The sequence below is a fragment of the Phascolarctos cinereus genome, unplaced genomic scaffold (genome assembly GCF_003287225.1).
Source record: "Phascolarctos cinereus isolate Bilbo 61053 unplaced genomic scaffold, phaCin_HiC Scaffold_726;HRSCAF=1367, whole genome shotgun sequence".
NCBI lineage: Eukaryota > Metazoa > Chordata > Mammalia > Diprotodontia > Phascolarctidae > Phascolarctos > Phascolarctos cinereus.
The window spans coordinates 221,345,189-221,358,733 of NW_027556098.1; the positions used below are offsets into that span (position 1 = coordinate 221,345,189).

Consider the following 13,545-nt stretch of genomic DNA (forward strand, 5'->3'; position numbering starts at 1 on the left):
AGAGGCAATTTTCTGCACCATGTTGTATCCTTTTCTTTCTTCAGACTTTTTCCTATAAGGAAGATGGACTTTCACTGGGTCCCTGACCGCCATCAATTCTTTTGACTTTTTTAACGAGAGTGCTGTGGAAAAGTGAAAAGAGCATAAGTAGAATTATCTATAAAGAGTGGTAGAAGATGAGATAGTGGAAATTTGAAATGTTGGCAGCAGTTCAGCCTTAGGCTTCTAAGATGTGCCTCTTGTGAGTTTAGCAGTACCCTGAAATTTAGCCCTGATACCTTTGCAGCTCAAGTGGAATTTTAGCACTGTGTACACTGAGAATCTGCATCAGAAATTTCTTGATCATGAACTCTTTCCTCTTTGAAGGACAGGGCAGTGTTTAAAAGGAGTTGGTAGCAAAGGGAAAATCATTCAGGATGTCAGTAAGGACTTATTTGCTTCTTCAAATTATCCCCAACACAATAGGACACTAACACATTCTCAGAGGCAGATGGGCTCATCTATTTTGATCACCATCAACTGAATTTTCATTATTTAACATTTATAACATTGCTTTTCCTCTAACGTGCTTTAGATGCTTAAAGCCACTGACTTTTCTTAATACCAGCTCCTGCCTTATCTTAAGTACATAGAATATGTCACATCCTATTAGAGTCCCACAATCACCTCTGTCATCTATGATGACCTCATGATTGGGCCAGTATTAGTAAAATAGTGGTACACATCATTTAGCTGGTAATAAAACTGCTCTGGGTCCTACAATAGGGAATGTTAGCCAAAAAACCAAAATATTCTACACTGCCAACACATCGATATTAATTTTTAGTACCAGAAGACAGTCTTGTTGGGTTGGTGATGGGGAGAGGAACCAACATTAATGTCAGAGAATCTTCTTCACCAAGAGAAATGGGACTTGTGATAAGTGTGCCTGTCGGGGTGGTCCGACGACTGTGAGTCAAAGAAAGGAGGCTGGATTGAAAGGAAAGAGATAGATTTATTAACATGCTGAGGAAACTGCTGAAAGCGGCTTCAACTTCCTAGGGTGGAGATTTAATTTTTATGAATTTTCAGTTCATTATGGAGTACATAACCAATCACCAGGATTCTGTAGCAACTTAGGATAGATTAAAAAACAAACAAACCACTCTTCACAGGAGAGGGAGAGGTAGCGAAATGGGGGGAATCATTCAGGGGAGAAAAGGGGAACTTAGAGAAATATTCGCCATGCAACTGGAAGGGTTTGTTATAGATGTGAGAAGGCATTTTCTTTTCTAGGACAAAAGGCAAGAGCAGGTGACCAAAAAGTTTTATAATTGTGAAAAAGGTCCTTTTAGACAGAATTGTAGAGTTGAGGTAACCATTTAGACAGGCTTGCAGGTGTCTCTTATTCAAGGACAACAAATAGTTTTTACAGCAATAAAACTATGAAACTATCTACTTTACATAGTTTAGTGTATTTTATTTCTCCTTACTTTCCACTATTAGGCCACCAGTTGGGTTGGGGTATTTCTGCATGCACCAAAATGTCAAGAAATGGTTGTGGTTTCTATCCTCTCCCCACAGCTTCTACCCTGTTACAAACTGACTTTTCTCTTTTATCCCTTTCTCTCTCCGTATCTCCCCTTCCCCTTCCCATCCTGAACCTTGATCATTACCTATGAGTGGAGGGGAAAAAGAAGAAATGGATAAATTTCTGGCAGCTTGCCATGTTGTGTAGCTGATACTGAGCTGGATATAAGTACTCATCATCCCTAACTCAAGTACTGGCCAGGTTGTCAGGTTATTTTTTAAGTGCAACAGCAAAATTTTCCAGACATATTTGTGAGGTCTGCAGCAAACACCACAGCAGAAAGTTTATTGCAACCTACGCCATAATGTGAAAAGGCGCTGACAATCCTCCTACCAGGCCAGGATAATTTGGAGAGACCAACATTCATAACTGTGACATCAGTTATGATTTGTTCTTTATATCCTGTGTGTTCAAAAAACCTGATGAAAGGCATTTGTTGACTGGATATGATGCATAATGTTACTGTAATGACAGATTTTTTTCCTTCCAAAATTTGCTACATAAAATCAAGTTTTAAAATGATTAGAAATACTAAAACATTGCCCATTTTTATTAGAATAAATGTTTATGAAAGTAAATCAGTATTGCACAAAACCTTTCCTGATCTGACTGCTAGTCACCCCCCCCGCTAGAATTTTCTTCTCTCTTTGAATATATTTGAATTTATTAACTTTAGATTTATGTTGTAAATATTTCATATATGTTTGTTGGCTACCCCATTAGAATGTGAGCTCATTGTGAGTAGGTGTTATTTCATTATGCTTATATCACCACTACTTATCATTAGGACTTAATAATAGATTCTTAATAAATACTTATTGATTGGTATTGTGACCCTTTCTACCCACATTACAGGTTTGCCTGGCCCTACTGTCTTTTAAAAGGCTTCCTCTTTTATCCTTCTGTCTTTACATGCTTACTATACCAATTTTTGTTTTTAGAAAAAAAATACCTCCTGTTTTCTTAATTGAGAAGGATAACATAGATTACATACATGGCTGTTGTCCTTCGTTCTAGAAGACGACCAAAATGACATCACTATGTTAGAGGCAAATCGCAGTGTGTCCGACTGGCTGATCAGATCACTTCCAGCTTGGAATGCTTGTACAGTAGGTTGAGCACAAATAGTCCATGTGAATATTTGGGGTGTATTCTCTTAAATTTGTGCATCTCACATTTCTTTTGAGCTGTTTCAATTCTGCTTTGCTCATACAGCACAGCACTTTCTCTGATGAGGTCATACCAGGTGGGTGGTCCTGTGCTAGTGTCTCCCATGTCACACATTCAATTCCAGAGTTCTCAAGAGAGACCTTGGGAGTGTCCTTCTATGGCTTTTTCTCACCCCATGTGAGCACTTGCCCTGTGTGAATTCTCCATAAAATGAGTCTTTTTGGCATTTGAACAGCGTGGCCAGCCCATTGGAGTTGTGCTCTCTGTAGTAGAGATTACATATCTGTTTGTTGGTTGAGTGTAGAATTTTGATGTTGAAAGTTATCTGGGAATCACTGGGAAGTTGTAAGCTTATTGCTGGTACTGAAGAAAAAGGATAACTGTTTAAAACATGCTTATTTATGACAGTATGTTATCCTGTCCATTTTGATATGCATAGTATATTGCCAGATTGTTGATGAAGAAGCTGCTAAAGAATTCATTGCTGCCATTTGAAATGGATTATAATATATACCCTCAGAATTGTATCACCATGAAGAGTTATTTAGGAATATTTTGGATGCTTATGTGAAACTTTCGTGAAAATACTTTATAGCCACACACTTTTATCAAAAGTAATTCTAAAAAGTTTTTCAAGTTTTTGTATCGTAGTCTTGTTAAACTGCTTAGTAAAAATGAAATATTACAGACTCTCCTTGTGTACTCTGAGTAAGAATTGATCAGTTTGTGCTAGAATCATCATTCTGTATACTGGCTCTTAATACCCACAAATCATCCAAAGATGTAAAGGAAGGGCTCCAACAAGTTGGGTGAATCCTCTTTGAAGGACATAGACAAGAGTCACAGAGGATAAAGAAGTGGAAAGGCAGCAAATTTGCGTGATTGAATCAACTGTCAGGAAATACATGGATGATCAGAGATCTATGACATTATCTGCATAATCTACAAAATCAGGACATGTGCAGAGGCCGTCTAGGGCACTTAAAAGGTGTAATTCCTGGGATAAGTTTTTCTGAGATGGATTTGTTGATTATATAATTCATACCTAACCAACCTGATACTTAGGCAGTAATCTACTCCTTATGATTTGGTTATGTGCCTTAACATGTAAGGTATACCTATTACTGAAGACACATCAAGACACGGTAGTTCAAATAACCTCAGACGTTTTCCATTTAAATGCCTTTACTATGAGACAATCTTTTTTTGTGACCTTGCAAGGCATCAGTATAAATACAGGATCTGTTAGGATCAATGGAAGCAAAAAATTGGCTATCCCTGTTCTGCCAACTAATTTAATCCGTTCCCCACCCCATCATAACTCTGTAGTTCTCATGATTTCTATTTTGTCCTGTATTTGTGAGAACGTTCCTGTTTTCAGCAGATTCTACTCTCATCTGACCAGATCTGCATGTAGATAGATGATGGTTATGGTCTTTCCCCCCCTTCTTTTGCTGTAGATTGTGATATCCTGAGCAGCTTTTCTGATGGGCTCTGTTCTCCATTACCAACCACTTAGTTTTCCTTTTTCTTTTCTCGTTCATTATCTTTTTCTTAGCAAGACTGAAAGTTCCCATTTTTTTTCTCCTTTTCATTTTATTTTTTTAAAGTAGCTGAAGTTACAGGTGTGCTTGGTATCCAGTCAGGAGTAACTTTAATACTCAAAGACAATAGCAGTAAAATTAGTTTCTACTTTTTTTTTGTTTCCAAGTACTTACTGTTGTTCTTTGTCACCCTAACTTGGTGAAATGACATAATAGAGGTTTGATGGGAATAGAACATAACCAGAAATGTAGTTATTATTAACCCTATGGTTGTACCACTGCTTCAGAATATCACTTACCCTTTGAATGGTTTATTTAATAGCGTTATTCTTTCAGGTTGGTTTCCAGAGTAACAAAACTCCATTATAATTGTTTCGAAAGTAGTATTTATCAAGTTGGATTTTTTTTGTTTTACACTAAGCAGTTATGTGTATGATGAGGATGCAAAATGTATGGTCTTCACTAAAGCTATTCCAGACTTTTGAATGATTGTTTTTTCATTATACTGATTTGTGTTTTTACAGTTTTTTGTAAGTCTAATTGTCAAATAGAACATTTTTAGTGCCATGTTTCCTTACTTTATCCCTTTATATTCCACCAGAAGGAATGACGAAATTCTGCAGAATGAGTTATTTCCAAAGTATCTGAGAATTTAGCTATAGCTAATTGCCTTACTATGGCTAACAGAAATGTATTTGTTTTAAAATTTCACTATTTTACTAAGGAGAAGAGGGTTAGAGCAAATTGTTTTGACAAAAGTAATTTGTTAGTAGGTCTGAGTTTCCTGAGCAATAGCAGGGTCGTGTACTGTCTTGTGGAACCACCCATCTATGGGGGGGAAAAGAAATCAATAAAGCTGCCTCTGTTACCTGGTATGTGTGGATAGTTGTTTCTTTGTGTGTCATCCCCTGACTAGAATATAACTTTTCTGAAGGCAGGGATCACTTCTTAACTAAATTTGGGATTTCCTTGCTGCTTAATAAATTTGTTGAGTGAATTGGAAATTTTCAAAAAATTAAAATGCAGTAAATTATACTTAATGCTAAAACTATACTCAATGCAAGTGTATCCATTTTAAAATTAAGACGTTTCCGGATAGTATAGCAATTCAAGTTCAGTAAATTATTTTTGTTAGAATAATGTAAAGGCTAATGTTCTTTATTCTTAAACTTTTAAAATAGTAACAGTTTGGATGTAAAAGTTATAACAGCTGCAAACATTATGTCATTAGACCCATAACCAGTTTGAAAGATTTAAGCTTGCATATTTATAATAATTTGCTCATTTGCGTGGAGGAAGTCATAATTTTAGTTTCTTCTATCTGTGTTGATGAGCCAGTCTCCTTCTCCTGTGGGATTGAAAACCCTAGTTGAAGAGCCAGTTGGGGCACATTATAGATCATTGTTTGCATGCTGTCTCCCTTATTAGACTTTGCACTCCTGGAGGGCATTGACTGTTTTTGCCTTTCTTTTTATCCCCAGTGCTTAATAGTGTCTGGCTTATAGTAGGTGCTTAATAAATGCTTGTCGATTGATTGACTGTGGCATGATCTTAATCAGTGTTTGGTACATTCCTTCTTTGAAGGATGCCTTCAAGGCTGCACGTTTCTCTACTGAGGTTGTGCTTTTTCGTCATAAATCGTAAAAACACAACAGCATTTTCTGTTCTCCATACATCCCAGTCAGTTTTGTGCCTGTGAAGATATGGTCTGTGAAATGTGAGGGGTTGTGGAAAAGCTGCCTAACCTCTTCTGATATTTAGATAAATTCTTCAGCCATTATCATTTCAGATTATGTAGAAATGAAACAGTAGCCATAGTCAGAGTAAGCAAATGCCTTCTTCCATCCCGGTTTTTTGGTAATAATAGTACTGTGATCTTTTCCATTCTTTTGTAGTCTTTTCCCTTTTGAAATAAATTCCTGAGTGTCTTTAAAGTGTTATCTCCAACAGAGCTTTCTTCTGTAGGTGTTAATTTGTGCCCAGCCACTTTTGGCAAATTCCTCCTCTTGAGTCATGGCCATCTCCCTCCTTGGTGCTGAAGTGGCAGAGCACAGATGTGGTTCTGCTCTCGCTGGTGATAAGAGTAGATTGTCATATGTACACTGTGTTGTGTTCCATTTCATATCTATTTATTCTCTTTCCAATTTCATCTTGAAATGCTTTGGGGATCATCTGGCCTAGATGAGCCTCATCCCAAACTCTCTGCAGGTTGATTTGCTTCCAAAATCCTCTTCCCCACCAGCACCACTTATTTTGTGAGGTAGAAGTGTTGCTAGTTAGTCCGTCACCCTCTTCCATTACGTTTGACAGATGTATGTGTACTAGAGACTTTTTTTGCCCTTGGCTGTTATGTCTTTCCATGGCAAGCAGATTAAATGTCTGCCAGCTGAAGCAGTTTCTGGGCTCTCTTGTTCTCTTTGTAGTGACTGTTTTGCATCCATTAGACATTTCAAAGGAATGTTGATACTTGGTAGCTTTACTTTTATTCATTTCCCATTTTTTGGAGTTGTCAGATTGTTTAAAGAACTTGGGTTGGAGCTATTCTAATTGGATACTATGTCTTATTTTTATCCTTTCTTCTTATTTGGTATTGATTTTGACATTTATTCTAACCAGTGGATAATCTGACTGAACACAACAAGTTGCTTCTAAAATAACTGCTGCATTGGTAGCTAGGCATTTCTTGTCTATAATGGTCATTTTCTTTTTCTTTCTTTGTTTCTTTTTTTTTTGTGAGAGTAGGTTTGGCATCTTTTGACAGTTACCTTGAAGAAAGTATTTCTTGATATGTAAGCTACGTGACTTCTGAGTGGGTTACAAGAAGTATTTGGCCTCTTTTGTTTCTAGTTAACAAACTATATTTTTCAGCTTTGACTGGGGTTTTTTTGGTTGTTGTTTGGCATTATTCTTTGTGCCCCTCTTCCCATTAAGTCACTGGGTGTTTAGTTATGTATGGATTTAATTTTTGCTTTATTGTCATAGAATTTCTCCATCATGTTCTCTGCCAGAGACTTGGTACATAAGCTTCTTTTGCTTATCACAAAGATTGCACATTAAGATACCAAACTTTTGGGTAATATTTGTAAACTCTGCATCACTCCTTCCTCTTCCCTTTCTTCCCTTTCTCTACTATGTTACTGTGGCACAGATATAGAAGTGAATGAGGACATTTTGTAGTCTTATCTTACTTGGGTCCTTCCTCTGACCAGAATAATTCATCACTCAGCATTCTGGTATTGACCCCTGTGTATTTATGCAGGAAGGTCCTTAGGCAACAGATAAGGTTTAGAACTGGTAGTATACCTGAAGCTTTTCATGGCTTGATTGAAGTTGCCAAAGTCTGTGCACTCCAGTGGCCTGCCCTTCTAGAGCCAATGGTCACCTTTACACCACAGTACCACAGTGAGGTATCTGGATGGGGATTTTATAAACCTTAAAGCTCTATGTAAATGGCAGCTTTGTTTTAATTACTAGGAATGTAAGATCACAGATTGAGAACTGCGTGGACCTTTGAGATCACTTTTTAGATGAGGGCCCATAGAGGCAAGGTAGGTGGCACAGTGGATAGAACTCTGGGCCTGGAATCAAGAAGAACTGAGTTCAGATCCATCTTCAGCCACTTAGCAGCTGTGTGTCTCTGGGCAAGTCACTGAACCTCTGTCTGTTTCAGTTTCCTCCACTGTAAAATAGGGATAATATTATAGCAGAACCTACCTTGCCTTGCAGAGTTGTTGTGAAAATCAAATGAGATAGTATTTATCAGAGTACCACTTATCACTGTCTCTGGCACATAGTAGGTACCATATGAATGCTCATTACTCTTTCCCCTTCCCACCACAGAGGGTGACGTAAATTGTCTAAATTATAAGATTGGAAATAGAGAGGACTGGATCTGTGATTTTCTTGATATAGGGAACTCCTGGGTGAGGAAACGCTGCCTACTAATGCAGATTGGTACTTCCTTGGCAGTTTATAATCTTAGAAATTATTAAATAGACTTGGCTAAAGTCACACAGCCAGACTGGGTCAGTGGTGGGACTTAACTCAGGTCTTCCTGGTGCCAAGGCTAGCTCTCCACCAAGCCATGCTTCTGCCTTTTTATCCAAATCATTTATTTTTTAAAAATTATTTTTGTTTCTTATGTTTCTTTTTTTTTTTTATAGAGCTTTCCATGTCAACAGTGCTTTTATGGCGTGAATTCTGGAAGTGTGTTACCAAAGATAGATAGAGATACACACACATATATTTAAATTAAGTTGCCTCCATTAATTGGAATAAAAACTTGGTTACTCTAGCTCTGGAAAGCTCAGATCACCTTCTAGTGCACAGAAAGGACGTTTGTAGGCAATTTTTTATTTTCCCCCATAGAGAACAATGTCATACTACCTAGCCTATAAATTAGAATATGCTAAGCTTCTTCCCCCTGAACCCCTCTGAAGCCCTCAAGTTAACAGAAGGTATATGCAGACAGAGGTACAGTTAGTTACTGCTGTATCATCATATTAACCGTGGACAGATTTAAGCTGTTTTTTTTACCTTATGCTAATCACAGTTACTGCTTCTCTTCCCACTTTACGGTTGTAAACATTGACATTTTATTTTATCTCTTTAGATTTTAGTAAATAAAACTAAGTGGGTAAGTCTGATATAAAGAGTAATATTAATGCAAGTAGGTGGCCATTTTGTTGGTTATAGATGAATCATACTTTGGGAAATAAAATGGATCAATTCCTGCCAGAGAGATTTGAAGGGGAAAAGTGCAAACTAAATGCCAGGATTGGAAGCAGAGTTTTGTTTGTGGTTCTTTCCCTCTCCCTTTCCCTCTCCCTTTCTCCCTCTCCCACTCCTTTTTCCTCTTTTCAATTCTCCTTTCTTTAATTTTTTATATAGTGTTTCTGGTGGGAACTTGAGGAATGATAATTCATCAGTACCTTTGGTTTTAATTAAATTCAACAAACATTTATTAAGTCAGTACTAGGTAGGAGGTGCTAGGTAGTTAATTTCATGTTTGTGCTAAATTGGCACCTTGTCTGTTATCTTATGGATCCATAGATCTCAGACTGTTGCCTGGGGGTCACCACTTGCTAGGTAGCGTTCCTGCTCACCCCCCTGATGAGTGTCAGAGGGTGTTGAGCCAGGGCCTTCCTGACTCCAAAGGCTAGATCTTTATCTCATGCTACAAAGGTGGGGAAAACATCCCTACATTCCAGAAGCTTAAATTATATCGGAAACACAATTTCATTCCACTTCTGAAGCATTATATACAGTTATTTATACTGGTGGGATAGAAGTTTCTTGAGTTTGGGACTGTTGGTGTTCTTTGTACCCAAACTCATTGCATCTCTAGGGTACCCAATGTTTGTTGAAGTGGAATGGATTGAATTGTGGCTCCCATTCCTAAGTAGCAGTCAGTATAGTTTTGTATTATGCCACTTGGAGGGCCTTTCAATTGTTCTATTTGATTGTAAGCATTGAAGTATTTTTTCATGTTGCTGTCAAGACATAAGTTCTCAACTTTCAGACTTTTTCATAACCCAGTTAACTGTATGGTTCATCAACAGCAGAATACTTTTTCATCCATGGCTCTCTCTTCATTGCCTTTTAAATAAAGCAATCTGTTTTAAAATTTTTGAAATGCATTTCAGCATTTCTTTTATAATAGTTTTGCCTCACTATCAATAAGCCCCATTAAAATCACTCTCTTTAGACTAGGGTTTTATAATGCCTCTGACTACAAAGAGAAAAAACATTTCACCCAGGTCACAAGAGGTGTTTTACATTAAGACCTAATGTGCCTCAAAGGTGTGTTTTTTCTTTTTTTTTTCTTTTGCAAATAAAAGATGTTTATACTCATTTTTTCTTTTGCAAATAAAAGTATTTATACTCATTTTTAGAAGCCGTGGATAATAATCTGGTTGCATTTTAACTTTCAGTGGCTGAACAGTGTTAGAACTCAAATTCCTAGACCCCAGTTAATTGCTTTCTTTTCCTAGACCCTCATACCAAATCAGACTTGGAACCAGCTGCAGCTGTTCTCTACCTTAGATGTCAAATTGAGCTGACATGTAGAACTGTTAACCTTGACTATAAATGGTATAGTGTTTTTATTGGAATTAAAGAATCCACTATGAAATAGCCCAGGGTGGGGTGGGGAGGGGGGGAAGATAGGGTGAGGGTGGAGAATGATTTTTCTACATATCTTCACATAATTACATGAATCATTGGCAGTTGGCATGTACCTGCTAATCACATGGCTTTTTGATTTTCTTTTTCTTACACAGAATACTTCAGAATTAAAACCTCATTCTAAATCATCTCTTCTTCACCGTGCCTTCCCCCAAACCTTACCCCCCCCCTTTTTTTTTTTTTTAAGTTTTGCCATTTCAGCTATAAGGCCTTTGGAAAGTATGTGCTATGGATCACTCTTGCCTTAGTTCAATAATTTGAGATAATTAAGAAAGGCTGATTACAATCCAAACAGCAGTGTGGTTGCTGATTATCATGCTGTGTTCCTAGCAATCTCATGAGTCTCATAAATGCTACAAGGTGTGTTAAGAATAGTCTGATGCTGTTTTGTTTTGCTCAAGTAGGCTGAGCAGAATCCTGGGAAAACAAGCATGATGTCAGGTTCTGAAAAAGAGCAAGATGGCAACCGAAGGGTATTTGATTTTTTGATTTAGGATTGAGACCACTGAGTGCTCCTAGTGTGCTTCATTAGGTTGCTTGATTTACATGTATTTGCCCTGTCAGCAGTATGTTGCTTGCATGCATTTTCTTTTGTATTTCTGATTCTTTCCATATGGCATTGGATGTGCATTCATTTGTAGATGTGTTTAACTTGTTTTTAAGAGAGTATAAGGGCTTGACCTTATGTCATTTTCCTTATATTTTCTTAAGTCTTCTTCACCTTCCAAAATGTTTTGTTCCACGCCTTAGTAAAATAGGTCCTCCTGTGACACCTCAGAGAACAAAATATTTTCAGAAGAGGTAGAGTCCTGAGTAGTGTCAGACTGTGTGGTCTTTTAAATGTAAATCAGTAGTTAGTTGCCTATGAATGCATAGCCACCTAGGTAATTGCTGGGGTGGGTTATATGCCAAATAACCAAGTAGCTGTGTTAGTGAAAGCTTTGGCAGTGTGTGTATCTCTCTCTCTCTCTCTCTCTCTCTCTCTCTCTCTCTCTCTCTCTCTCTCTCTTTCTCGCTCTCTCTCGCTCTCTGGTCCAGAATGACTGAAGAATTTGTATGTGTGTTGTTTTAACAGGTTAGAAGGGTTCCCGGATCCAGTGGTCATCTTCACAAGACAGAAGACGGAGACTGGGAGTGGAGTGATGATGAAATGGATGAAAAGAGTGAAGAAGGAAAAGCAGCATTTTCTCAGGAAAAGGTATAAGGCAGTTGCTTAACTTGGGGTTGACGCTCTTAGCAAAGGAGAACTGGTATTTTTGTTTTTGTGGCATTTAAATATGACGTGTTAGTTTTTGTGCATTAACTTCGGATACTTGTTTTACAGTCACGAAGAGTAAAAGAAGAAAATCCAGAGGTGAGTTGTTTTCCTCCCTTCTTTATCTCACTCCTGTCCTGTCCCTTTAAATATCTATCTGGGACTAATCATTTAGAGGAAAGACTTTGAAGTTTTGAGGTTCTACTTGAAAAATAACACAGAAAACCAAGGTAAAATTTTATCATCATTTTTTTGTCAACGGCAAGTCGCTGGTTAAAATGTCCAGGAAATTCATTCAGAATTCGCTGGTCTTGATCTTTAAAGTCTCCTATGAGTCTTGGTTAGGCAAGGGAATACTCTTTTATCAGTAGCTTCTCTTTGAGAATTGGTCATCTTTTGATCAACTTTGATTTTTGATTCTATTAACTTCCTGATTTCCTAGTGACTAATGATGGCCGTGTTTCAAAGGAGTTGGTAACTAAGAAAGAATTTCAGCCTGTTAGAATAGATTTAAATATTGTACAGAACTAGTCATTAATATGTGCTTATGGCAAAATTAGATAAAAAGAAAAGAAAAACATCATGTTTACACATAACCTAGCATCCTTCATTCTCTTTACATTTAAACCCATCCTCCAGTTAGTAGGCATTTTCATTTGATTAACTGTAGCCAGTCTTGTAGTTTAGACTTATCTCAGTGGCACTAGTCAATGGGAACTTATCAGGAGGAATGGGCCAATCCCTCAACCCTCTGCTATTATTTTCTTATACTATTTGTACATAATCCCTTCCATAACTACTGGTAGTAGTTTTGTGTCTGCGCCCTTTCTTTCCCTGCACTTAAAAACTGAATCTGATTGTTCTCTTCTGTGTACTTTTCCATTTAACTGCCTCCCTATCTCCTGCAGATAATTTTTCCCCTAATATTTATCCTGCAAATTGATTTACTTTTCCCACCCACTCCCAAACATGAAAATAATTTCTAAGCATGAAAATTATCTTTCTTTCATTAGGGATAGAATCCTGCTTTTACAATCTGTGATGGTTGCATATGCCAGAAGCTTTAGTAACATGGGTCACATTGGGCATAAAGGCTGGTCTCTTCCAGTTAGTGTGAATATTTCCCTATGCTTTTCCTGCTTTCTCATTTTTGCCTGTTATTTGACCCCAGAGTCATGGATGAGAAATCATTGTTGTTATAAAGCTATAAAAAAAATAGCCTAAGAAAGAAAATGGTTCCAGTATCAGTTTTGAATCAAACAACCATTACTAATGTACTATAAGAACTTGACTGCCTGATACTTAATCTTTACATCACTGGTGCAGACTGATAGGTGTGTGGTTTTTTTTGCTCATGAAGATTGACAGGTATGTTATAGTACCATTTGAAATAGCTCTCAGGGTTTAAGGGGAAAAAAAACCTGGGATAGTAATATCCTCTTGCCAGGAAGGCTTTACTGCCTTGAAATGAAAAAAGAGACACTAACTGAATGGTCTCAATTAACCAGTATTTTAATCTACTAGAGTAGATTTTAAAACATTGGCTATTTATCTCTATGTCTGGAAGACATCGTTGATTTCCTAGCATGGTGCCTGCTTAGAGATCTCATTTTGTAATCAGTCTATGAATTCAGACATATTTTTAGTTAAATCCTATACTCCTGCTTTTATTTATATATGATTTTGGGTATCATCATTTCCACCTAGTTTTAAGACATTTGAAAAGAGAGTTCCATTTTGCTTTAATCTACTGCTCTAATGAAGTTTCCTGTTACCCAAGTGTGCACATGTGCAAACACACACATACTTGCACCCCATTT

At 37.3% G+C, this 13,545-nt stretch overlaps 1 protein-coding gene across 3 annotated transcripts in view; it reads left to right on the forward strand.

The window, feature by feature from the left end:
- The window catches only part of STK39 (serine/threonine kinase 39), a 314,192-nt gene that overhangs the window by 198,527 nt on the left and 102,120 nt on the right, over window positions 1-13,545 (forward strand). For all 3 annotated transcript variants that reach the window (XM_020990905.2, XM_078146983.1, XM_078146982.1), the window contains exons 11-12: window positions 11,546-11,668; window positions 11,795-11,824. In XM_020990905.2, the coding sequence (XP_020846564.1) occupies window positions 11,546-11,668; window positions 11,795-11,824 (153 nt within the window). The remainder of the gene's footprint in view (window positions 1-11,545; window positions 11,669-11,794; window positions 11,825-13,545) is intronic.